This window comes from Mustela putorius, unplaced genomic scaffold (assembly GCF_011764305.1).
Source record: "Mustela putorius furo isolate JIRA1106 unplaced genomic scaffold, ASM1176430v1.1 tig00000874_pilon_pilon_pilon, whole genome shotgun sequence".
NCBI classification, from domain to species: Eukaryota; Metazoa; Chordata; class Mammalia; order Carnivora; family Mustelidae; genus Mustela; species Mustela putorius.
Window position 1 is genome coordinate 6,301,801 of NW_025421505.1, and position 27,881 is coordinate 6,329,681.

The window sequence follows — 27,881 nt, forward strand, 5'->3', positions numbered from 1 at the left end:
ATAATGATTTTGAACACAGGACTTTACAGACTTTATATAATTTCCATAGCACAGTAGATATTTTTTTTAAAAGATTTTATTTATTTATTTGACAGGCAGAGATTGCAAGTAGGCAGAGAGACAGGCAGAGAGAGAGAGGGGGAAGCAGGCTCTCCGCTGAGCAGAGAGCCCGAAGCGGGGCTCAATCCCAGGACCCTGGGATCATGACCTGAACCGAAGGCAGAGAATTTAACCCACCGAGCCACCCAGGCACCCCCACATTAGATTTTTTTTTTTAAAGGAACTTTTATTTTTTTTTTTTAAGATTTTTTATTTATTTATCAGAGACAGAGAGGGAGAGAGAGCGAGCACAGGCAGACAGAATGGCAGGCAGAGGCAGAGGGAGAAGCAGGCTCCCTGCCGAGCAAGGAGCCCGATTGGGACTCGATCCCAGGACGCTGGGATCATGACCTGAGCCGAAGGCAGCCGCTTAACCAACTGAGCCACCCAGGCGTCCCTAGATATTTTTTTTAAACATTAAAATATTTCTAAATTTTAGGGGTGCCTGGGTGGCTCAGTCAGTTGAATGTCCGACTCTTGCTTTGGCGCAGGTCCTAATCTCAGGGTCATAGGATTAAGCCCTGTGTCCGAGTCCACACTCAGCAGGGAGTCTGGTTCTAAGATCACTTAGATCTGAGGGCTGTTACCCTCTGCCCCTCCCCACCCTGCTCTCTCTCTCAATTAAATAAATCTTTTAAAAATTCTTCTAAATTTTAAAATAGAGCACTCCTGAGTCTCCTGTCTCTGGGATATGAATGGGCTCTAAATCCCAGGCTATTCCTATTATAGCTCTAATAAATTACTCTGTTGATTGTGCTGGGTCCTCTCTTCCTTCCTATATCTTCAGGAGCAACTGCTTCCTTCAGTCTTTCTTTGTACTCACTTTGAGTTAAGGCTCCTCCTTCCACCAGATCCTCCACTCCCACTCCCAAAGTTGGGAGTCAGTAAAACTATATGCCAAATATTTCTACTAATTTCTACTAATTTTCCTCCTCTAGACACTGATGGGAATGCTCTTCCTGGTTCCTTTGTGGAAGGGGCCATGTCAATAGTTCTGGCAACGAGCTGTGAGTAGACGGGGTTCTTGGGGCTCATCACTTTAACTGCCCTGCAAGGTCCTCCAGAGTTCTTTTTCTCCCTCCATGCTGATGATGGCAACATTTGAGAGAAAGGCTGCCAGGTCTCTGGGTGACTAGTCACTCCAACCACCCAAAGGGACGTGCAGCATGAATGAGAAATAAACTATATAGTTTCCAGTCACTTAGGTCTGGGGGCTGTCTGTTACCACAGCATAACCTCGCCTCTTCTGACTGATTCAGCCTTTTAACAGGTTCAATATTTCTGGTCCATAGTAATCACCCCTTCTTTTCCAGAAGACAGGGACAAAGAGGTAGAGACGGTGATGAAGATGGAAAGAGAGACAGAGATACAGACACTGACAGATACAGACCCAGCTTTTTCTTGTTATTTCTTAAAGTCTGAGATGAAAGAAAGAAGGTGGGATGTATGGATTACCAGCTACCTTGATCCAGTCTGTTTATAAATTATTTAAACAGAGAAGTCAACAGAAGTTGCAGTGGGGCACCTGGCTGGCTTGGTCGGAGGAGCACAGGACTTGCGTTCTTGGGATCACGAATTCAAGGCCTACGTTGAGTGTAGAGATTATTAAAAAAATAAATAAATAAACTAAGAGGAAAAAAAGGCTGTAGCCTTTGAGAACAGTTAGAGAAATCTCACAATTTGAATCTGGAGATATATAGATAAAAATTTTCTTTGTAAGATGAAAGGCACAAATGATGGCTTAAGAGTATAAAAAGCAATGCACTCTGTATGAACGTACAAGGCAGTCTAGGAAGCCTCTTTGGTCCAATTCAGGGTTTCTCAGGCTCAGGACTCTTGACATTTGGGGCCAGGAAATTCTTTTTTGTGAGAGATGGCTGTCCTATGTAGGATGTCTGCTATCATCTGGCTTCTAGTCACCAGATGCCAGTAGCACCTGTCCCCACCCCCGTTGTGACAACCAAAGATACCTCTAGGGGAACACCCCTTGGGGAACAAATCGCTTTCAGCTGAGAATCACTGCACTAGCTATAATCACAAACAGACCTAAACCCTCTCCCACAGAACTGGATTCAATGTTCTTTCATAGAAAATAAGTTAATGTCATGTTTACATATTGACACAAGTGTTGTGCTAGTGCCCCACACATGGATCCAAGACTGGGTTCCAATGGTGTTTAGGCCCATGATACCTCACCACCTTTTCCGGAATTATTTCCAGTGCATGAAACTTGAGCCCGTGAGTGTCCTTTTAAAACACTTAGACTCAGCTAACACAAATTTAAAGGAATGTAGGATTTATCCTATAGTAAGATGGCCACTCATTCACTTCTCTCCCTGTATGTATGCACCATTCCTGCATCAAGAGTGGAGTCAAAAATAAAATCTTAAAAAAAAAAAAATCTTAAGAAAAAGAGTGAAGCCAATTCCTTCGCCCCCTTGAATCTGAGCTGGTCTGTGACTATTCTGACCACAACAGTGGTCACTATTCTGACTATTCTGAACACAACAGAAATGAGGCAAGCCTTTAAGAAGACTGACAGTTTCTGCTTTTCTTCTCTTGGAAGGCTCACTCTTGGAACTCTCCCTCTAGAACTCAGCTGCCATGCTGTTGGAAGCCCAAGTCACGTGGGCAGGTGTTCCAGCGGATCGCTCGCTGAGCTTTCCAGCTGATGTCTAGCATCAACTGTCAGGAATGTGAATAAGATCTTGAACTTCATGTCGGACAATTCAAGCTCCCGGGGGACTGCAGCCCGGCCAACGTCACATGGAACATAAGCACCACCCAGCTGAATCAAGTGAACACACAAAACTGTGAGAGATAATAAAATGATTGGTGTTTCAAACCACTATGTTCTGGAGGAGTGAGGCTGCAAAAGATAAACCAAACACAACCTCAGACAGAACCACTGTTGGGGACAAGGACCAGAAGGGTCCAAATGTACATATGGCACATGCATGGAGTTCAAGAGGTAGGGCAGGAGAGAGTGAGCAGAGAGGTCTGGAACCATGGCCAAGTCTAGGATTGCATGGCCTGGAGAGTATAACTCCAGAGAGGTCAGGGAAATCAAGTCATTATATGTTCATGAGTAGCAAAGCCATTATGATCTGACTTCTTAAATAAGTGTAGTTGTGTCTTCCGTCAAATACTATTTCCTGGAATATACAATTTTACATGACCACAACCGTGGCAGGTCCTATTACCAGCACACCTAGTGTGTGTGAACATGGTGCTGGGTACTTTACACACATTGTCCCTAGTCCTCGAAAGGGCCTTGAAAAATAAGGACACTTATCCTTCCCTCTTTCCTGCTACTCTTTCTCCTTTCCTACTGAAAAGTAAAACTTTTCAGTTTTACTTTTAAAAGTAAAAACTACCTTTTCCATCAGAAAAGGTAGTTTAAAATTTTTGCAAATCACATCACTCTTTGTTCGATGCAGGAAAGCTTCCTGTTATTACTTTGGGCCAAAAAACAGAATCCAGAGCTGTTTCCTCCTTCCCAGTTCTTTATAAAATTCAAGCATCATTAATGTACAGTGTTGTATTAGTATCAGGTGTATGATATACCGTTCAGCAATTCTATCTGTTGCTCAGTGCTCACCGTGATACCCATACTCTTAATCCCCTTCACCTATTTCACCCTCCCCCCTCCCCGGTCCCTTCCCTTCTGGTAACTATCAGTTTGTTCTCTATAATTAAGATTCTGTTCATTTCTCTTTTCTTTGTTCATTTGTTTTGTTTCTTAAATTCCACACATGAGTGAAATCATGTGGGATTTGTCCTTCTCTAACCGACTACCTTGCTTAGAATTCTCTCTAGCTCCATCCTCTGTCGTTGTCAATGGCAGGATTTCACTCTTTTTAAATGTCTCTTTCTTAATATTCCGTTCCTAGTATCCTGAAAGACATTCAATATCCTTCTCAGTTTCCTGGCTAGTTGTGAACAACTTCAACTTCTCATGCCTGTTGAAGGTTGAGTTAATATTTGGAAAGTGATATGTGGGTTCCCTGCTAATGGCCGGGACCGAGTATCCTTCAGCTCACCTCCCGTGTCCTGACTCCCTGCACCTGTTTACAGAGTGTCAGCCACATGGGTGAAGGCCATGGCACCTCCTCAGTAGATGAGAGGAAACAGATCACAAGTAGGAAGATTCTCTCCAGGTAGTGGAAAAGGTTGTGGCAACACTCCAGCAGCAAGAAAGGCATTTCCTTTCAACCATTCTGTAAGCTACCTAGATAGCCAACACCACACACAGCATTCAATACAAAGCATGCACTTACTTAGTACTTACTGGATGAATAAAAAGCATTAAATAGACAGTAATAGGAATGTGGAAATAATGTTAGACAACTGGGTTCACTGTATAAAATAAGTAAAATAGGATTATCTGATATTATTGGTTCATACTGACCCCATAAAATTCACCTGAATGCCTAAAAAAAAAAATCTCATTTATGGGACACCATAAATGATTTCGGCTCAGGCCATGGTCTCAGGGTGGTAGGACTGAGCTGAGTCGGGCCCCGTGCTCAGCACAGTCTGCTTCTCTCTCTCCCTCTGCTCCTCCCCCCGCCATTTCCTTAAATAAATAAATAAATAAAATCCTTAAAAAAAAAATTCTCCTTAACAGCATTATGTAGATAATTCCAAATTTGTTTTTCCCAATTTCTGAATCTTGCTAATTCCTCTTTTTGCTCAGGCTGCTATTGTCTTAGGGCTGTAGGAAGTTACCACATAATCCATATTCATGAGGTCCAGATTTGAGAGACAACATATTTCAGTAAACTTATTTTCTTTCTTTTTTTTTTTTAAGATTTTATTTATTTATTTGACAGATAGAGATCACAAGTAGGCAGGCAGAGAGAGAGAGAGGAGAAAGCAGGCTCCCTGCTGAGCAGAGCATGGGATGCGAGGCTTGATCCCAGGACCCTGGGAAGGTGACCTGAGCCAAAGGCAGAGGCTTTAACCCACTGAGCCACCGAGCACACCGAGGCACTCCCAATTAACTTATTTTCTGAAGGCAGAAGGTACAATTAGCCATGGACTTGGCCACAAAGACTAATGATCTTCTTATCTTCACAAAGTAACTGAAATTCAAATTTAGGGAATTAGCTGAGAATTTATAGGCAGAGACAAAGCAGTGGGAAACTGTAGGGCACTTCTCAGATGTACCATAAAAGGAAGAATTCCACTAGCACCACCTTAAATCATAATTGAGCAATTGCCTGTTTCTTATTATGACTATTTGTCTATACTTCATTCATGATATGTTAATAGCATTAATAGTAACTACGGCCAACAGGGCAGTTAAAAAAATAAAACTCTACAGGAATTCTGAAAGTATTCACAATAAGAAAATTCTTGAGGTCTAGTAATAAATGATAATAAAATGTTTCCTCCAAGATCTGATTAAATCTTATACTATTGCTCTTCTCTAGGGAATTAGTAAGTATAAAATAATGTGCTAATTTCTATTCTGTAAGCAATATTTTTCTAGCATTACTCAGAATGTAACAGCTTCAACAGCTAGTCTTTTGATAGAGGATTCTGACATGGGAAAATCAGATATCTGCTCTTTCTGAATAGATGGTTTTTTCCTTAAATGAGTTTGTTCACTTCTATTTGTTTTGTGCAGCTATGACACCTACACTGCCTGCCTTTGTTCCTCTTATTTTAAATTTATGCATCTTATTTTCCCAACTAGACCTCCAACTCCTTACAAACAGAAATCACGTGTTCCCACGGTCTGATGTCACCCTCAACCTAGAATATGGTGCTGGATGCAAAGAGGACAATAAAAAAAAAAAAAATGTTTTATTTGACTGGTTAGGTGGACTGCTAAGAAACATGCCATGCAGGGGGGCCTGGCTGGCTCAGTTAAGGGAATATGCAACTCTTGATATTGGGGTCATGAGTTCGAGCCCCACATTAGGTGCAGAGATCACATAAAAATAAAATCTTAGGAGTGCCTGGGTGGCTCAGTTGGTTAATAGTCGGCCTTCAGCTCAGGTCATGATCCTAGAGTCCTGGGATCGAGCCCCACATCAGGCTCTCAGCTCGGCTGGGAGCCTGCTTCTCCCTCTATCTCTGCCTGCGGCTCCCCCTGCTTATGTTCTCCCCTACCCAGTCCCTGTCAAATAAATAAATATAATCTTTTAAAAACATCCTAAAAAACAAAACAAAAACATACCATAGAATACATTCTTACAAATGTGGCTTTGCTTAAAGCCACCTCAAGTTCATTGGGACCCTTCACCATAAGATGATTTGTGGGGACTGCATGGAAGCATCTTCAAATACAAATCAGAACACTTTGCAAACGAGAAGACGTGTTGACATATACATATGCAGTGAAGAGATTATATGAGAATAGGATTAGATTATTTGCCTAAAATTATACCCAAAGTTAAGAGAAAACATAAATATTAATAGTAAATGCTAGAAGGTAATTCTATGGACAGTTAGGGTCAGTATTTTTTTTTTTAAGATCTTATTTATTTATTTGACAGAGACACAGTGAGAGAGGGAACACAAGCAGGGGAAGTGTGAGAGGAAGAAGCAGGCTTCCCACTTAGCAGTGAGCCTGATGCAGGGCTCAGTCTCAGACCCTGGGATCATGATCTGAGCTGAAGGCAGATGCTTAATGACTGAGCTACCCACACGTCTCCACTTTGGATCAGTATTTATCAGAGTACCCTCCCTGTAAAGGCTCTGCACCAGTACAAATCAATTTTGCCCAGTACTGAGCAACATAAAGGATGAGAAGTTTTAGTCTCTTCCTGAAAGGAGTTCAACAGACAACTAGAAGTCTAGAGACTCCTGCAGGGGCACTATTAACTGTAACAGCAGCCGTGGTAATGACTGCTTGCTTTTACTAAGTGTTCTAAGCTCTGATGCCTCACTCAATCATCCTGACAACCTAGAAAGCAGGCAATGTCATCATTTTCATTCTACAGATGAGGAAATTGAACAAGGCAAAGTGTAGCAACTTGCCCAAGGTCAGAATCAAGGTCAAACCCAAACTAGTCTGGCTCTAAAGCCAAAAATAAAAATATGGATGTGACTTTTTTTTTTTAAAGTGAAGGTGACACTTAAAACCAGAGGGAAATGATACAATTAAATTAAGAGCATTAAAGGGCACCTGGATGGCTCAGTCAGTTGAGCCTTGGTTTTGGCTCAGGTCCCAATCTCATAGGTCCTGGAATCAAGCCTGGGCTTGATTGGGCTTGATTGGAAGCACGGGCTTCCTTGCTTGGTGGGCAGTCAGTTTGAGAGTCTCTCCCTCTGCGCCACCCCCCCCCCACTCTTTCTCAAATAAATAAATCTTTAAAATAAATTAAAAAATAGGAGCACCTGGGTAACTCAGTTGGTTAAGCGTCTGCCTGTGGCTCAGGTCATGATCCCAGGGTCCTGGGATCAAGCCACATACCTGGCTCCCTGCTAAATGGGGAGCCTGCTTCTCCCTCTACCCCAGATTGTGCTCCTGCATTTGCTCTCTGTTAAATAAATAAAATCTTTGTTAAAATAAATAAACAAAATAAATACATAAATAGCATTAAGGCAGCTGGCTCCCATTGGGAAAATTATAAAGCTATCACCCTGCCTCATACCTTACACCAAGATACACATTTCAAAGTAAAAAAAAAAAAAAAAAAAATTAAACTGTAAAATTGCCAGGACATACCTATTCATATAATCTTGGGAGTTAGAATGAATTGCTTAATATTCCACCAAAATAGAAGCACTGATTGATAACATTAACTATGTAAGAATCTAAAATCTCTGTACAACCAAAAAACACATTTACTTATAGTAAGCCCCAAATGGGAGATAAACTGGTGATCACTAATAGGGGAAAAGTTAAAAAGATGATAGTGTATTTGTACTTCCGAATCCCTCAAACTGGCTGAGATATTAACATCTAAAGGACAGTTGTGATAGAATGGAGAATTTTAAAAAGTGAGTTGCAAAACAATATGTTTTTGCTAGAGATTTCTGGCTTGCTAAAATGAAACACAAACAGAGACCAGACCTGAAAATTTCCTGAGCAAACACAACCAGTTAATCATACAAGCAAAACTTAATTGAGTTTATCTTGCGAGATAGGAGAGGCTAACTTGACCTGGGTCACTTCTTGCCTCTGAAAATCCTAAGCAAAACTAAGATTGTTCCTCCAAATTGACAGGCTGTAACCACTCACCAGTTCCTTTACTTTTAAGAAAATTCTAAGATTGTAACCAATTACTGCAACACTCCCAGCTTGCAAACTGGCTTTTTAGTGTGTGCACAATGAACTTTTACTAATTACTACTTCAGGGATTCATTGGTTTTTTTTTTTTTTTTTTTAAAGATTTTATTTATTTATTTGTGAGAGAGAGAGAGTGAGAGCGAGCACAGGCAGACAGAGTGGAAGGCAGAGTCAGAGGGAGAAGCAGGCTCCCTGCGGAGCAAGGAGCCCGATGTGGGACTCGATCCCAGGATGCTGGGATCATGACCTGAGCCGAAGGCAGCTGCTTAACCAACTGAGCCACCCAGGCGTCCCGGGATTCATTGGTTTTATTTCCATTTTTTCCCCCTGAACTTCTGACAGGTTCAAAGCTATGTGTAATCAAATGTACTAAAATACATACATTTACATACACAGGTTACCACCATGGACATATTTATAGTACACTATAAATATATATATATAATATATATATATATATAAATAAATAAATATAGTACACTATAAATATCCCCCTAAAAATAACACACAACGCTATTGGTTAACATTAGGAAGGAGAAAGGGAGGGTGAGAACAGAGAATGTTCTCTTTTCGCTTCCTTTTGATCTATACATTTTACTTTTTTTTTAAAGTACACATTACTTTGGTCATTGTGTTTATTTTTCTATTTTATTTATTTATTTTAGAGAGAGAGAGAGCACAAGAGGGGAGAGGGTCAGAGGGAGAAGCAGACCCCCTGCTAAGCAGGGAGCCTGATGCAGGACTCCATCCCTGGACTCTGGGATCATAGCCTGAGCCGAAGGCCGTTGCTTAACCAACTGAGCCACCCAGGTGCCCTACTTTGGTCATTTTAGAGAAAATAAATTTCAATCAGAGTGTATAAAAATTAAAAGGCAAAACTGGGAAAAAATATTGCAAAAAACACTAAAGATTTAGTATTCTTGATGTATTAAGTACTCATATGAATTGATAAGATTACAATTCCAATAGAAAAAAAGCAATCCACAGAAAAGAAAATGTCCAAGAAAACACAGTATTTCTTTACATTGTAATCAGAAAAATGCAACTTTACACAAGAAATCTTTTGGGGTGCCTGGGTGGCTCAGTGGGTTAAAGCCTCTGCCCTCAGCTCAGGTCATGATGCCAAGGTCCTGGGATCGAGCCCCGCATCAGGCTCTTGGCTCAGCAGGGAGCCTGCTTCCTCCTCTCTCTCTGCCTGACTCTCTGCCTAGTTGTGATTTCTCTCTGTCAAATAAATAAAGTATTTAGAAAAAAAAGAAATCTTTTTTCCCTATTATTATCAGTTTCAAGAAATTACACTATTAGTATCGAGAAGTGATTTTCTTCCCTTTTCTGGAGGACAAACTAGTAATATGTGTCAAAAAATGTGATAGAGCAATTTTTCTTATAGAAATTTAGCTTGAAAAATAATTTAGATAAATACAACGGCTTAATCAGAAGGATGCTGAGCACACACCCTTTTATAACAGCAAAACCTTAAAAACAATGAAAATAGTCAAAGATAGAGAACTATTTATTTGTACAGTGATTTTTAAAGTTGTTTCAGAGAAAAAAATAAAATTATTTCAAAGAAACACAGCAAGGAAAGGAAAACAAAGAAAAGGTGATCTCACAAGTACTTTAAAGAAAAAGGGCCTGGGATGCCTGGCTGGTTCAGTGGGAGGAATATGTGACTCTTGATCTCAGGGTTAGGAGGTTGAGCCCCATGCTGGGTGCAGAGATTACTAAAAAAAATAAATGGACTTAAGAAAAATAAAGAAAGAAAAGAAAAAGGGCCAGGATCTTTTTGATGACCAGCAGATTTTTTCATTGTAAGTTTTACTGAGTTCATTAAGACTCGCACACAGTGCTAAGGACCAAAGCAGACTAATCCTGTGAACTTTACCCACTTAACCCAAGTGTACTTCAAATACGGGCAAGGATAAATCCAGATTTCTCCAGTCTTCCTTGTACTCATTTATGTGTGTCTCTACAATCTTACCACATGTGTGGGTTCACCCATCCACAACCACAGTCAACAGACAGACTGTTTCCATCATAAGGATCCCACATGCTGCCCTTCTTCCCACCCCAACCCCAAACCCTGACATCCACTAGTCTGTTTTCCCAATTTCTACAAATTTTGTCCCTTTAAAAACATTATGTAAATGAAACACAGTATGTAAACTTGAAATTCGCTCCCCCCAGCCTGTGTGCAGCTGAATTCCTTGGGAGATTCACCAATGCTGTCCTGTGTCTGGATAGTTCACTACCCTTAACGGCTGAGCAGTACTGCCTGGTACGGACACACCACAGTTTGCTTAACTGTCTTCCGATAACGAATATCTGAGCTGTCCAAGTTCTTTGCTGTTATAAATAAGCCTGCTACGGACATTCCCGTAAAGGTTTTTGCTCAAACGTAAGTTTTCGTTTCTCTCTGATAAATGTCCCAGGGCTCAACCGCTGGGTCATATGGTAAATCCCAATTTAGTTGTACAAGAAAGTGACAAACTCTTTCCCAGAGTAGCTGTGCTGTTTTACGTTCTCACCAGCAATGCAAGAGTGGTCCTGTGTCCCTGCCCTTTGCCAGCATTTGGTGGTGTTGATTTTTATCCTCACTATTTCTATAGGTATCATTATTAATTTGTATTTTCCTGGTGGCTAATGATGTGGGACACGTTTTCACATGCTTATCTGGATATCCTCTTTGGAGACCTGTCTCCCTGTGTCTTTTGCGACCATTTTTTATCTGAATGGTTTACTTTTCTACAGTTGAGTTTTGATAGTTCCTTACATACTGGAGACACTAGTCCTTTGTCAGATAACAGGTCAGCAAATACTTTCTCCGGGTATGTACCTTGTTTTTTCATCCATCTTATGTGGGCTTTCAGAGAGCAGAAGTTTTTAATTAGGATGAGGTCCAATTTATCAATTTTTTGGTTATCGTACATTTCACTGCAGTCATTGCCACTTGTTTTTTTTTTAGAACTTGGATTTCTTTGTTGAGCTTTTCTATTCTTTCATCTGTTTCAACAGAATTTGTAGCTGACTGTGGAAGTGCTTTTACGGTGATTTTTTTTTTCTTGTTTATTTATTTATTTATTTGACAGACAGAGATCACAAGTAGGCAGAGAGGCAGGCAGAGTGAGAGGGGGGGGGGGAAGCAGGCTCCCTGCTGAGCAGAGAGCCCGATTCGGGGCTAGATCCCAGGACCCTGGGATCATGACCCGAGCCGAAGGCAGAGGCTTCAACCCACTGAGCCATCCAGGTGCCCCACGGTGATTGCTTTAAAAGCTCAGCACTTTATTCCAATGTCTGCTTCATCTCGGTGTTGGTGTCTGTGACTTGACTCACTCAAGTTGTGACTTTTGCTTCTTGGTAGGACAAGTGATCTTGGTCCTATTTAAATCCTTTAACTTAGCATACAGCCATCCTGCTCAGGTTTAGCACACAGCTCATGGCCTCCTTTTATGGGCTGTGGTTCTAATGACAGTTTAATTTTCAGAGCCTCTGCTGTTTATCCTGGTCTCCTTGGTTTATCGGGTATGGCTGAGGGCTCCCACAGGCCCCTGCCGGTACTGCCTGAGGGACTAGCCCAGACTTGGTGGGCTAATCGGTCTCTCAAAGGGGGGGTGAATCTCAGACCCCTCTAAAAGCAGGCTTTCCGGGCGGGCTTTTTGTTGTAGTGGAATTTCCCTTTTCCAGTGCCCCTAGCTGCCCCAGTGAATGTAACAGGGTAGGGAGCAAGGGGGAGTCTCAAGCCCATGGAAACAAAGGGGTTTCTTGGGCCAGGTCAATGATTGTGTTAGCAGAATCCCCTTGCCTGTGCCCCCTGGCCACCTGGGTCTGGCTTAGCAGAGAAGTGGAGTTTCTGGCCCAGTGGAGGAGAGCGCTTTCTTTGGCCAGTGGTTTTTATGGGTTTTCTACAGATTCCTTCTCAGTGGGTGTTGGGCTCTCCTGGTGATGTGGGACGATCAACTGGTCAGTCCTGGGGAAAAATGAACATGCCTGGGCCCCTTCTTTTTGCTAGGTGGCAGGCTGAAAGGCACCAAGTTCTGGTCACCTTCTGTTGGGCAGGGGAGGATAAAAGACACCCTACTTCTGTGTTGTCCTTTCAGTCTGGGGCCCAGAACTAATTCATCTTCTTAGCATTGCTCAGTATTCTTCAGCTGCCTCCCTCTCTCCTGTGGTTTATAGTTCTGTTTAGCAGGAAGTAATGGGTATGCTATCTTGGGAGATTAGAAATCCCAAAAGATTTTTAAAATCTCATTACCCTTTAATGCTACTATAATTTCATCAAACAAGGCAAACTTAAACCCTTCGGTCTTATCTTTGTAGAAAAGCACAACTTTTCCTTGGCAAAGGCACAGAGAAAAACCAGATATTTTTTATGTTTGTATTCTAGCCTGCTGTCAATCAAGGAAGATAAATGAAAAGGGGTCCTCAAATTGCATAACACAGGTACAGTAGCTAGACTTCACCTTGGTAGCCTGCAGACAAGTCAGCTTCTCATATTTCAACTGAGTAAAATACTCTCTAATAAGTTGGAGGTTTTATTTCTAGTAGGCACAAAAACTCCGTAAAGAATGAATTATAAAGGCCTAACAACACACAGGGTACCTTTAAATTCTTGTTCTTGGTAAGGCTCAGGAATATGCAAAAAGTAGTCACTAGAGGGCAGCAGACTCAAACACTGCCCCATAGCCCTCAATTGCCAGGCACCATCACCCGGTTCCAGAACCAGAGTAGCTGCTTAGGTTTTATTGGCTGAAATCATGGAATAGTATTTTAACCCATTCTCCCTCAAACTTGACTTCTAAAATGGCATTGGCCCATGGGTAACTGTCCCATCTTTTTAATTATACTGTGCCCAACATGCCCTAATATTTTCTAGGAGTTCTTTATAGAAGAAAACCCCCGCATTATTGACTGAGTATGTTGTGAAGAAATGGGGCTAAATCTCTTGGCTTGTTTGTTTGCTTTTAGAATTTACTTAAATTTCCCCCTCAACTGCCTTATTTTGTGAGCAGGAAAAAATTCACAATTCTATAAAATGGGATGACAGTTTTCGTGGGGTGCTTGGCAGACCATGTGGATCTTGATCTTGGGGTCATGAGTTCAAGTCCCATGTTGGGTGTTGAGATTACTTAAATAAACTTAAAAAAAAAAGAAAAACAAGTTTTAAAAAGCTGTCTTTAGAGGGTGCCTTGCAAGGTGTTCTGCCTGCAGCTTCCTGGTGTTCCCAAGGCCAAAAAACAAAAACAAAAACCCCAGCTGTAAGTCATCGCCAAGTTCAAAGGATTCAGCAAACTATGGCAAAGCAGAGCCACCAGAAACAGACGCCTGATTTCCATGACAAATATGGTAATGCTGTATCAGCCCGGGGAGCCACTTTGTGTGTTGCTGGGTGGACATACTCAGCAACATAAACTGGAATAGAATGGAATAGAATGGCACCTGTCCCCTGTAGGCAGAGGTACCCAAAGGAAGGGCAAGATTAGTAATTATCCCAGCTGGTGTAATACTGAACTGTTTCAAAACCAACTCATAATTGAGGCCAAGTGAAAGCACTGTGCACTGTGTTAGGCCTTTATAATTCATTCTTTACGGAGTTTTTGTGCCTACTAGAAATAAATGGGTGCCAAGTGAAAGCACTGTGCCCAAAGGAAGGGCAAGATTAGTAATTATCCCAGCTGGTGTAATACTGAACTGTTTCAAAACCAACTCATAATTGAGGCCAAGTGAAAGCACTGTGCACTGGCACGATTGAAGAAATAAAGTACATGTAAAACCTTCAAAAAATTAAAATAAAATAAATAAAAAGCAGTTGTTAGGGATATCCTTAAAGCCATAGTTTCACGCACTATAATTAGAGAAATATTTACTGTAAAAATAAATTAAGAAACAATTCTGCTTGGAACATACTTTCTTCGCCGTAGAGAAATGGAGTGATAATTTTCTGCTCTCAGGAGCAGTCTACCTCCTCACAGATGCTCATTTCTCTGTGGTATTCTCATCAAGAGAAAAAGCTAAGGGCTTTTGAGGGGTCAAGATGGGTTAGTCTGAAGACTTTCCAAATGAGAGTTAAGCAAACCTGCAGGGATTAGATTAAGAGTATGTACTATTTAACTTAGAAGCTTTCTCATCCCAGAGTACACATAAGATTACTCACAACTTAAGTTTGATGACAAGGCTCTAATCTGGTGATCAAGGGACTGTAATACTTTATATCTATTTTCATACCTTATCAAATTCCACGTATATATGCTTTCCATTGACTCATTCAACCAGCCTTTACGGAGCACCTGCTATGTGCCAGGCACTATATACACTTATTCTCTGCTCACACGTCAGGGTCTAGGTTTAAAAGGCAACAACTGCAGGCACTGTGTGATGAGACAGGCAGAGAACAAAACGTGACTCCCAAAAGGCAAGCAGGGGCGACCCAGGACTGGATAAAGCATTTACCCTGAAAAAGTATGTTCCAATAAGCTGGATTTTTGTCACTTCAAGCATGTTAGCAAAACCCAGCTCTACGAAAAACTCCAGGGAGCCTGGAGGTAAATAAAGGGCAGCCACTCAGCAAACAGCATGATTTATAACTTCAAAGGGCAGAGGGCCAAGTTTAAGAATAGTTCCCAGGCCAGATGAGAAGATTTCTTCCGGACAGAAGAGTTATCAAGGGTTGTATTCATTCCAGCAAATGGAGTGAGAAGACTCGGTTTCTTCCCATGGTTTGTAAAGATTTTATTTATTTGGGAGGGAGAGAAGGGAGTGTATGTGAACTTGAGCAGGCGGAGCAGCAGAGGGAGAAGGAGAAGCAGGCTCCCCGCTGAGCAGGGAGCCCAATGTGGGGCTCGATCCCAGGACCGTGGGATCATGACCTGAGCCGAAGGCAGACACTTAACCCACTGAGCCACCCAGGAGCCCCTCTTCCCTGGTTTTAACATGAGAAGCTGGATCCTACCTGGTGTTGAGAAATTTAACTGAGAAGGCAACGCCTTCTCTCCAATTAGTCTGCGGGTGGCCAGAGCTTCTTCGACAATGGGAAGAAGACAGGTTGAAAGGCGAGCTCGGGAAGCAATGGACAGGACGCTGGTCAAAATGAGCTAGAGTCCTGGTCACCCCTGGGACGGGGCTGATAATAAAGATATATTCCGGGTTAGCAGGGATAGCGGGAAAAAGCTAGCAGAGACTGAAGGAGAAACACTTAAGAGGAGAAATATTTCAGACTTACTAGTTAGCACTTACTCATACCTGAATGTTTGCATTTCCTTAAAGTTCTGCCTTTGAAGTCAGCCTGACCTAGGTTTGAGTCTCAGCTTTCCACTATTCTTTGGGTAGCATATCAATATGTAACCTCTATAAGCCTACTTCCTCCTGGGTAACACGGAGATCACGATAATACTTGTGTCTCGGGGGTGGGTATAAGAATCAGAACAAACGGTGCAGGGAACATGAACAGCACGGCACCTGGAATGATAAACTATTAATCTCTTCTCAGCTGCATATAGTCTCCTCTGTCCTACAAATATATATGAGCGAGTGGTACTTATGAAGGTGTACACATTTGATTATTTCAATCAAGTCATTTTCTCATTTTAAGAAGACACAGGGCACCTGGGTAGCTCAGCTGTTAAGTGTCTGCCTTCGGCTCAGGTCAGGATCCCAGAGTCCTGGGATCGAGTCCCGAATCAGGCTCCCTGCTCATCAGGGAGTTTGCTTCTCCCTCTCCCTCTGCCTCATCCCCCTGCTCATGCTCTCTTGCTCTCTTTCTCTCTCAAATAAAAAAGTAAAATCCTTAAAAAAAAAAAACAAAAAAGACGACGACGAAGAAGAAGACACAGCTGAGTGATAAGTCATGAGTGAATGCTCGCTTGCAGAAGCCTTGAGGAGGGAGAGCTATCTGGTCAGACCCTTTGCACCTGAACTTCACAGATAAATGCCTGTAGGTGTGGCTCTCCACCAGAACACAGCCCATCTTTCAAATCAGTTGGGATTTCTTTTTAAAACTCTAAGTGCAGGCAAAGTACACAGAAGTAAACAAGTCTCTTCTCCCATAGCAGGCGTCTTTGAAACTCAAAAGCCAGGAGCAAGGAGAGATGTCGTAGTTGGCAAATAGCATTCTTGAGCCTTTGAAAATGAATCTCCTCTTCAACTAGTACTTCGAATGACTATTTAAGGTTATCTACAATTTAGCAATCTAAGATAGAGAACTCTATTCTTCTGCTTTAGAAAAGGGATGGAAAAGTCATAGTCAGACATGTTCTGTACAGAGGTCACCGAGGAAATACAGGAGCTCTGTGACCTCGGGTGATGTGCCCCATGATCCCGGGGCTCGACTGCCTCTTGCAGAAAATGACACACCCAGGTGAGCTGGGGGCTTTTCAAACCCTTTTTGGCCCTGACATCCTTTCTTCCAACAACTGCTCATCCGGAAGCCAATAACACATGTAAGTTGACATGGAGAGCAAGAGTGGAGAAGCCAGGGCCCCCACAAGTTCAACCCTGACCTGACAGTTCCTGACGGGTTGCCGGGAGCACAGTCTGAAAACCGCTGGCGCAGAAGTTGTAAGAACATTCTCAGACTTTGTGGACCTTCGTCATCTGCACGAACGGTTTATCCTTCGCCACTTAGACCACACAATCAGGACAACTGCTGCCTTCCAACAGCAGCAAGCAAAGAGTTCAAAACCCTGTTCTGGATCTGAAAATGAAGGCTGAGTGGCTGAACCTATAGACCTCAACCTAGGGAATTCTGCTATGCTAGACACTCAAACTTTCCAAGTAAAATTCATCAGCTGGGCACAGATAGTGAGCACCAGATTTTGTTCTACGATTTCGCAGAGAATTAGTTCATCAGTCTCCTTCCTTCCCTTCCTCCCCATATCTTGGGTCCAGCATAGAGGGCACTGGGTCATTAGCTGCTAGGCTGGGTATCACTGAAAGCACTACGAGGAAAATGTCTTGAATGTTACTTACGTGTCTAAAATACATCCTGACTCCTATATAAAATGACAACACTGCATTCAGAATTCTATAATTATTATATAAATTCTATTTCGAGATTTTAGATTTAAGAGCTTAAAATTTCTTATGGAAACAAAATTTTCCAGAATTACAAATAGGTATCATATGACTCATAGAAAGGAAAAAAGATATAATTATGTAGACTTTTTTTTTTTTTTAAGATTTTATTTATTTATTTGTCAGAGAGAAGGAGCGGAGAGCACAAGCAGGGGGAGCGAAGACAGAGGGAGAGACAGGCTCCCTGCTGAGCAAGAGGCCCCATGTGGGGCTTGATCCCAGCATCCTGGGATTATGACCTGAGCTGAAGGCAGATGCTTAACTGACTGAGCCACCAAAGCGTCCCTTATATTTATCTACTCCTAAATAGCAAATTCCTTGGACGAAATGCCTAAATATACAGGTTACAAAATGGCCTTTGAAGATTGTGATGTTGACAGATTCCAAAACAACAACAAACCGCTATTTAACTTTAGACATTGAGCTAGGACTGTCAGCGAGGGCTTTTAATCATCAAAGACTTATTGTGTTTAACATTCAATTTGCTGTATACATTCAGCCAATTTCTCAACATACGCTCTTAGAAGTTAAAGTTTGAGGAAATGGCTCAAAAAGAAAGATTTCCGACTTCCATAGGGCAATGTGGAAGCGAAACCTTCAGAGGAGTTCTTTGTCCTGATGAGAACGCACCTGGGGTGCTCTGGGGGACAAAGGTCGCAGAGGCCCCTGATGAGATCAGCAACACGAACTTAGAACTCCGCAGAAGTTTCTCAAATGACAGAGTAGTACACACAGGCCTTCACGGACTCCAGGAAACCTTGGTGACTTTGCTTTTGAGGGGTTTATCCACGACCACTGACCTTCTGACCACCTTCCATTCCCCTACTCTAGGCTCTACTCAAGCCCAGTAACAAAAGGGAAAGGGAACAAGCATCTAAGAGACAGCGCATCTAAGCGCATCAGTAAGTGTGTACTGCGGATAACTGATGGGCTCCACTCAGCAGTCTCTGGAGTGGCCTGGAGTTGACTGGGGTGGAAGGAGTGCATGCCAAGGACCAGAACAACGGAGCAGAGGCATTCGGGCCTGACTCTGCATAAAAACCAGCCTGACAGGAGCGGCAGGTCCATGTTAATGAGTAGTTAGACACCCACCAGCAGGGGCCTGTATTATTCAGCGGGCATATGCACCTGCATGTTGCCTGGTTGCCTTGCCAGTTTTTAAGATATTGCAACCCTGCTGAATTGGTCGTCGGATATTGTGAACAAACGCCCCAGACATGAGATCACACAGAGTTGTGAGAATGAGGCACAGGAGCTTTGACTGGCATTGGAAGGAAAGTGGAGGTGTACAATGATATCCCCAAGGGACTTCAACAGAGGAATGTGACAGAAAGCCGGTTTCAGGGAGACCTATTTGGCAAGTGGGGCCTTCCGCCGGATCTCACCAGGAAGGGCAGAGGGCGGGAGTTTTGTACTGCTGCGCCTGGCTTAGGTGACAAGTTGTTTGTTCTACCATCACTTTATAAGGAGTGGCCAGACAACCCTTGCCTAAGACACCAGTTTAAGACAAATGAGCTGTGTTTATGTGGACAGACACAGCCCAGCCTCACCCGCGTTAGGATACCCAGACTGAAATGACCAAAGCTTTCAGGTTTTTCTGACTAATACTGTCAGATGCTTATCAACCCATTAGTTTCCTAGAAAGTGCTCTTAAGTCTCCTGTCCCTTGCTACTCATATCCTCCCCGAGGGCATGAATGGTGACATGGCAGTTGGGCACACAAGATAAGGGCAGAGAAGTATCCATTAGGGGGGCGCCTGGGTGGCTCGCTAGGATAAGCATCCGACTCTTGATTTTGGCTCAGGTCATGATCTCAGGGTCGCAGGATTGAGCCCTGTGTTGGGCTCCATGCTCAGCGGGGAGTCCACTTAAGATTCTCTTTCTCCGCCCCTGCCCCCACTCACATGTGCCCACTTACATATGTGCGCGAACACGTGCTCTCTCTCTCAAATAAATAAATCTTTAAAAACGTTTATCCGTAAGGTTTAGCTCCTGGGGAAGATCATTGGCATCCGAGCCAGGGCAGGCCTCGTCTAGTGAGTGGTGGGGATAGAGGACATGCGCCCAGGAATGAGGAATGATTGTAAGAGGAAGCAGAGTGGCATACAGGCAACTTGTTCAGAAAGCTTCGCTGGGAAGAGCAGGTGAGTGACGGGCCGAAGGCAGAGGTGGCTGTGTGGTGAAATGGGGGACCCCTGGCAAAAGTGAGGCTTCAGCCTGGGTCCATATCCTTTCAAGCTGGCTTTTCCAGTTGCCTCTGCCATCTCTTTAAACTGAGGCCACTCGTCCCTCGCCTGCTCTTCTTGCAGGGCTTACAGCTGTGATGCTGACTCCAGCCTTGAAGCGAGGACCTTGCCACTCATGGATAAGCCGTCTGCACACTGCCTGCCACCTGCCGGGAGTTGTGGGGACTCTCTGTATTACCCTGTGCAGGGCTGTGCTCGGCCACCAGTGGACTATTCGATGCCACCATTGTGAACCCCAGCCCCCTTGCCAACTGTGTGTCTGAATTTGGACTGTAGGTTTTAACAATTGAGCTACTTTGACTGAATCTTAATGGTCAGCTCCTGGCTCCTATTTCACCCGGCAGCCAGGGAAGCCAGGTCCTGGCGTTACCCTCAGATCCCCGTTCCACTGTAAGCAACCTACCATACTCTACCAGTCTGGAGATGGTCAACCATACAGTAAGCCAAACACAAGCCACATGTTGGCTAACAGTGAGTGAGTCCTAGGGTGGGTACAGCCCAGTGGTGACTGTCAGCCGGAAACCTTTGACTGTATTCACCAATCTCTGGAAGATCAATCTCCTTACAACACAAAACAGCAAACAAGAAAACCAGGAATGTAAGTTGGCTTGGGAGTGAGGTATGTTAAGAATCTGAAATAGGACAGTAGCCATCAGAGTACCAATAGAGACCGATGTCAAGGTGGGCTGTCTCTCTGAGCCAACGGCAGACCCAGAGTTGTCAGAACTAGATGAAAAGGTGGGCAAAATCTTCTGGAGGGCTATGGGGAGGGAACCTGTAATTACAACTACCCATGAACACAGTGAAAGAAAGGGAAGTGGATCCTATCAGTGAAGGGAAGGGAAGTGGATCCTACTTACAGATAGAAAATCAAAACTCGGGGTGCCTGGGTCGCTCAGTGGGTTAAGCCTCTGCCCTCAGCTCAGGTCATGATCTCAGGGTCCTGGGATCAAGTCCCACATAGGACTCTCTGCTCGGCAGGGAGCCTGCCCTCTCTTTGCTTGCCTCTCTGCCTACTTGTGATCTCTCTCTGTGTCAAATAAATAAAATAAAAATCTTAAAAAAAAAATAGAAAATCAAAACTCAAGACCCTGGATGGTTTTGAGAAACTGGAGGCAGAAGATGGTGAGTGCAGAGCAAACAGTGAGGACAGCAGCTTCCCCCAGAGTTCAGGACTGCATTTTAGAAACATCAGAAAGACAGAGCCTCCAGATCTCTCTTCTACCTGTCCCTGATTCCTGAAATTAAACCATTCCTTTTGGGCTAGGTCTTCTTCAACAAAGACCTTCCTGAAAAAACTAACACTTGAAGCTACAGCTAGTCATTTGTCTTTTGTCTAAGTTTTCAGATTGTTTTTTGGGTGGTTTTGACAGGTAACATGAAGGCCCCAGGCATCCAGGGATGGGCAGAAGTCAAAGCAGGGAGGAAAGAAATGAGAGCCGGGACCCCCAAGGGGAAAGGCCCACAGTGATTCACTTGGGTGCAAGGCGCACATTATAAGTCTCTTGGGTTCCATCTTGAGAGAAGTGTCCCAGGATTTACTGCACCTGAGTTGATAACTTACTTTGCATACACCGATGGCTGACAGTTTGGCTATGTCTCCATCAGTAACACAATCTGACTTTTCTTCTGGGAGCCAGAGGCAATCTGACAATCTCCTCCAACACTGATTGTGCTAGGGGCTAAAGACAGGCTTCATCTAATTCAGTGCCGCCTATGACTCCCACTCCTGATCCATGGAATGTTCCAAAGTCACTCATAACCCACTTTAAGCTATACATGTGGGAAGCAGAGAGGGGAACAGAGTTTTATGTTAGGATCAAGTTCAGCTCCGAATCCATACAGATATATCTCTTACACTTCCTCATTCCTTCCTCATACAAGCACTTACTGAGTGCGTGCTATCCTGGAGTTTATATCCCAGGGCGGGGAGACAAAGAAATTAACGGTCCTCCCTGGGGTGCCCAGTGGCCCTTGTGCTATGGAGAAGAATAAAGCCAGGGAAGGGGAGGACAGAGGAACCTCATCAGGATGGAGGGGGCTGGCTCTTAGATGCGGGAGGTAAGGGCCTCCGCGAAGGGCGAGCGCACCCTTAGTGTGGTGGAGGCCCAGTCCGGGGAGGGCAAGGAGATAGGTAGGAGGTGAGGTTAGAGAGGCGGCAGGCCCAGGACCCAGAGGGCAGGGGTACCAGTTAAGGACTTGGGCTTTTGCTCTGAGACAGATGAGAAGCCATGGGAGCTTTGCACCAAGGACTAACACGATCTGATTTGTGTCTGAAAAGGATCTTCTGGTGGCTGTGTTGAGAAGAAACTGTAGGAGGACAAGGGTGATATGGAAAGATATTTAGGAGATGTAACAATAAACCAGAAGACAGACAAGAGTGGCTCAGACCAGGGTGGTGGCTGTGGAGATGGCAAAACTCTTTAGATTCCAGATTCATTCGGTGGAGCCATCAGTGAGGGACCGGATGTGAGAGAGGTTGAGAAAGCTTCCTGGGTTTGGGCCTAAGTGAACAGAAAGATAAAAGTGCTTTTCCAAGATGAGAAAGCCTCAGAGAACAGGTGTGTGTATAGTAGGGGGAAGGAACAGGGGAGGGCGAGAGGAATCAGCAATCTGGTTTAGGATGCAGCGAATTTAAGAAGTCTAACAGGAGTCTAAATGATGATGTCAAGTACACAGACAAGTCCCATCATCAGTAAGTGACAGAGCTTTGAGTCCAGGTCCATGGACCTCCAGGTCAGGTTCAGGCAATGAATGGGGAAGACAAGGGCTCTGCAACCAGAGATGGTCGGTCACTGACGATGTCAAGGAATCATCATTAAGTTCAAATAATAGACTTTTTGGCAATTTGGCCAGGGACACTCGTAGAAAAGTTGTTCCCCAAATGTGGAGTATAGTTCATACAAGGAATACAAAAGCCCCTGTTACTTTCACAGGCCCACCTCTAACAGGCCCCTATTACCACGTTCTGAAGTTTTAAAAGAACCAAACAAAAAGCAATTCCACCCCTCTCCCTGTTGAGCCTCAGAATGCAGCTGGACGGAGATTAGAAAAGGACTCAGACTAAAAAGGCCTCCAGGAAACAGCTCTGTGTCCTGGTTACACCAGGGAGCTTTGTCTTTTGAAGTTTCTCCCCACAGTCCTGCTTAGATAAGATGTTTTCTACCCCAGACAATGGACCATTCCTCACAGAGGTGCTACTGGAAGGGAGAGAAACAAACAAACACAAGCCCATAAGTATTGTGTTTGTGTGTGTGTGTGTGTGTGTGTGTGTGTGAGTGTTAGCTGGTTTTAAGCTCTGCATCTTACCTGAATCCACATCAGAAGAGCAAGGAAGAGAAAGGGTTTCCACAGAGCTCAGTGCGTCGCTGTCTGCTTCCTGGTGGGGTCTCTGCAGAGCATAATCTTTTATGTCGTTGATGGACGCCAAGTCCAAAGCGTTGCTCTCCTCTGACTGGCTTCCTGGAGCAGTATCCTGGGTCGCCATAGTCCTGCCATGGAAAAAACAACTCAATACAAAAGTCACTGTGAAAGAGGAGCCTCCATTTCGGCCACAGCTCGAAGGACGAAAGTCCCAGAATACCTTATGTTCCCGTTAGTAATAGTTTTCCTTGTCCCTACTTTAGACTCACTATTTGTTGACCATGTTTCTTCCTCAGGAGAAACAGATACTCTCAGCCCAGAAAGAGCCCATTAATAACTTTAGCTGGAGGGGCACCCGGGTGGCTCGGTCGGGTAATTGCTCAACTCTCAGGGTTTCAGCTCAGGTGGTGATTCAGGGTCGTGAGGTCGAGCCCCACGTCAGGCTCTGCGTTCAGTGTGGAGTCTGCTGGAGACTCTTTCTCCTTCACCACCTGCCCCCTCGCTCATGCTCTCTCTCTAAAATAAATAAGTACATCTTTAAAAAAATAATAATAATTTGAAATGGAGAATAAGCTGCATGTCTGATAAGGATGAAACACCATGTAGCAATATAATCCAAGGACTACAAGAATATTTACCGAGACAAAAAACTGTTCCTGAGGGTGACTGGGTGGCTCAGTTGGTTAAGCAACTGCCTTCAGCTCAGGTCACGATCCTGAGTTCTCAGATCGACTCCCGCATCAGGTTCCCTGCTGAGTGCCGAGTCTGCTTCTCCTTCTGACCCTCCCCCTTCATTCTCTCTCTCCTGCTCTCATTCTCTCTCTCAAATAAATAAACTCTGGAAAAAAAAAAAAAGGAAGAAACTGTTCATGATATTTTACTTTGAAAAAAGATTTCTAAACAAAAGGGAGGATTCAATCCAGATTTTATAAAATACAGTATCATGTGTGGGGTGTTGGCCTATGTGCGTGTGTGTGTATGAGTGAGAAATTTATAGATCCTTAGCTAATAAAAGCATCTGAAAGGGTATATCCCAAATTAACTTTAATGGTAATTAATTCAGTAGTTTAATTTCTGAACAATAAGATTACAGATAATTTGTATTTTTATCTGTGGCCTACTCAAACATACATTCTGTCACTTACTTCACATGCCAGGCCCTAGATATACAAAGGTGACTGTAACAGACCCTTCCTTCAAGCTGCCCACAGCTTGGGATGATCCAAATACAGAGACCTACCAGGTCAACACAAGGACAAGACAGAGAAGAATCCAGAAAAGGACATTAAGCTTTCTGGACAAGGTTATCCCCAAGCAAGTAGTAGGCCTGACCATGGCGGCAGACAGCATAAACACCAATAGAACCAGTTTGGGCAACCGCAGTGGCATGGGGTGTTGGGACTTTAAAGTCAGAGTCAAAGAAGAGTTGTGCATGGGTAACTGGGGAGGGACAAGCCCTGTGGTTTCAGCTGGATAACTGTGGGGCCCTCTCCTGTTCCTATGCCAGCTCTGGGAAGGACAGCAACATGGAAACACAAACTCTCCAGCAATGCTCTAGAGACCACAAAGGTGGCTTATTCGGCTCATGATTTGGACATTCCTTGTTAAAAATCAGGTGTTCCTAAAAAAAATAAAATAAGAGCATCTGGGTGGGTCACTTGGTTATGTGTCTGCCTTCAGCTTAGGTCATGATCCCAGGGTCCTGGGATCAAGTCCTGCATCAGGCTCCCTGCCCTTTGCCCCTCCCCTAACGCTCCTGCACTCGCTCGCTCTCTCTCTTGCAAATATACACAAAATCTCTAAAAAACAAACAAACAAAAACCTTAAAAAATAAAATAAAATAAAATAAAATAAGGGGTCCTCCTCTGCCAGTCTCTGCCTCATAAATTGTTGTCACTGATAAATCATATTATAGCCAACAGCACACATCATGACTGCCATGGGTGGCCATGCGCCATGCAGAGGGCCTGCATGGTCAGATGTGCAGATCTGGCAGCTGGATAGGAGATGCATTTGCAGGGTTTCAGCCCAGTGGCTGGCCATCTCAGAAGCAAGAGGAATTCCTTCACCTGCCGTGGTCCCAGTGAACGAGGAGGAACATGTGACCCAGAGCAGAGCAATCAGGAGCAGGGGACAGAGTAAATAACAGATTTAGGAACTAAAATGAGAGCAGAACGTAATAACTGAATGGATAACGAGGTTAAAGTGAAACTGAGAGTCAACAAGGAGTGATAGTTTCAATGACAGGGTGATTATATGGATGGAGTTGAGAAGACTACAGGAGGAATGGCTTCGGGAGGAGACAGTATTCCAAATTATGGAATATGGTGCAGCTCTTAAAATGACAGTTGGGACTGGAGAGAGGGGGTGCCTGGGTGGCTCAGTCAGTTAAGCGTCTGCCCTCAGCTCACGTCATGGTCTCAGGGGCCTGGGATCCAGCCCTGTGTCGGGCTCCTTGCTCAGCAGAAAGCCTGCTTCTCCCTTTCCCATTCTCCCTGCTTCTCCCTCTTTCAAATAAATAAATAAATAATCTTTAAAAAAAAAAAAAGGAAATGTCTCAAAGACATATGTTTGAATGAAACAAGCAATTTCAGAATAAGTACACTAGGTAAGAGTAGGTAACATTTATCCAATGTGTATTGGATACCCAATCTTGTGCTAAGAGCTTTATCTAGAACAGCCCTACGAAGCAGGTAATTCTGTACTGCCCTTATTTAGAGTTAAGAGTCAGACACAGAGAGAAGTAGAGTTAACTTGCCCAAGAAATTCATCCAGAAAATATCAAGCCAGGATGAACCCAGCTCCAAGACCCCCCAGCCTCCTGCGTCTCTGCACAGCTCAAAGTACCACCTGATCAGGCAAAGACAGAGGTGTATAAAAACAAATCAGCAGAGAGGCCTGGCAAGATTCTTCTTGTTTGAGGACACCCAGTCACATGTTGTTGTGGACATTCGCTCAGGCAGAGAGTAAGCCAAGATAGCAGCTGATTGCTTCTGAAAGAAGCAGAGGGATCAAGGTTCCCAAAGAAGCAAGAACATTGTGTCTTTTCACAAGTTATATTAGTCAACCACGCCTGAAGTTTTCAGCAAACACCTCTGCCACAGGCATCTGTGTCTCCTCCTTCGCCCCTCATGTTACCAAACACTGTTCTAGAAGCTCTTGGAAGGGAAAAAAACGGGTCAGTGAAGGACAGCAGTATAACCTGCCTGCCTGAAGAGGAGCCTTGAAATTGCCCATCAAGCAAGAGTGCCATTACTGATACAAACAAAAGGAATCCTTCCTGAAAACAAACAGCACATTGATGGGACACCTATCTTTTCTTTTAGAATCACCTGTATTAAATGTCAAATACGTTCCAAACTGGGCATTCGAATGCAAACAGAAAAAAGAAAAAAGCAAGCCTACTGAAAGACAGAATCCTGTTTCTTACAAAGTCAGAACCTGTGACTGTGAAACATCTGGAACTCTGAGTTTGCACAGAATGAAGCAAGTATGAGGGACACATGAGACCCTCTCTGTTGCCTGCAATCACAAGTAGAATGCAATGATTATCTTTTTTAAAAAATATTTATCTATTCGAGAGAGAGAAAGCACAAGCGGGGGAGGCGGGCAGAGGGAGAAGCAGGCTCCCCACTGAGCAGGGAACCCAATGCAGGGCTTGGGATCCCAAGCCCTGGGATCATGACCTGAGAGGAAGGCAGACACTCAACCGACTGAGCCACTCAGGCGCCCCACAATGATTATCTTTGTCCTAAAATTTTAATAGGTGGCTCCACTTCCTTCTCCAGAAGAGGTTATTTTCCTCTCTTAAAAGCACTTTATAGTTACACAATGTGAGCATTCTTTCCCAATACCGGAGAGGCATAGACACAAGAAGTCTCTCTACATCAAAACCAGCTTGGGGGCGCCTGGGTGGCTCAGTGGGTTAAGCTGCTGCCTTTGGCTCGGGTCATGATCTCAGGGTCCTGGGATCAAGTCCCACATTGGGCTCTCTGCTCAGCAGGGTGCCTGCTTCCCTTCCTCTCTCTCTCTCTGCCTGCCTCTCCATCTACTTGTGATTTCTCTCTGTCAAATAAATAAATAAAATCTTAAAAAAAAAAAAAATTTAAAACCAGCTTGCCGAGCAAAGACGGCCATCTTCCATGACTATGCATTCTTCAGACCTACGAGTCCAAGTCAGCAGGGTTCCCATATAAAAAGCTGTTTAATTTCATTTCTTATTTCAATCAGGGCTCTTCCCTCCCAACATTTTACATGAGAATTTTCAAACGTGAAGTGGAATTATCCAACGAATATCCCTAAAGCTGTTCAGAGTTCACAGTCAACATTCTGCTGTGATTTTCCTTATCACAGAACTGTCCATCTACCCAACTCTCTATTCATCCGTGGGTTCATCTTTGTATAAATATTTCCATTTAAATGTAATGAAAGCTTCTGAGTTAGGGTATGATACAATCAATTTGCATTTCCACATGCTCACACTGTTAGCAAAGTGAAGCATGAGTCGGAGGAGGGTCAAAGCGAAGCAGGGAACACAGCCAGGAAGCTCTGCAGAAAGGTGCAGAAATGCACAGGGTGTCTGGAATGACAGACTCACGTTTGAACCCCCGCTGTCACTTTTTAGCTGTGTCACCTTGAGCAGGTCATCTCACCTTCATCTCTAACAATGGCCTGGGGTGCCTGCGTGGCTCATTCGGTTAAACATCTGACTCTTGACTTCAGCTCAGGTCATGATCTCAGGGTCATGAGATCAAGCTCCGTGTTGGGCTCTGTGCTGGCTGTGGAGCCTGCTTAAGATTCTCTCTCTCTTTCTCCTCCATTCCCTTCACTTACACATACCCATGTGCAGTCTCTCGAAA

The 27,881-nt window shown here is 43.8% G+C and overlaps 1 protein-coding gene across 6 annotated transcripts in view; it reads right to left on the reverse strand.

Annotated features, from left to right (window-relative positions):
• SHLD1 (shieldin complex subunit 1) overlaps positions 1 to 27,881 on the reverse strand; it is a 94,483-nt gene that overhangs the window by 50,918 nt on the left and 15,684 nt on the right. For 5 of the 6 annotated variants that reach the window (XM_004751525.3, XM_045086019.1, XM_045086021.1 and 2 more), the window contains one exon: positions 22,969 to 23,150. In XM_004751525.3, coding sequence (XP_004751582.1) covers positions 22,969 to 23,146 — 178 coding nt within the window. In that variant the 5' untranslated portion in view covers positions 23,147 to 23,150. Of the gene's footprint in view, positions 1 to 22,968; positions 23,151 to 23,660; positions 23,807 to 27,881 lie in introns of those variants that run through there. The other variant, XM_004751526.3, reaches the window with a different exon arrangement.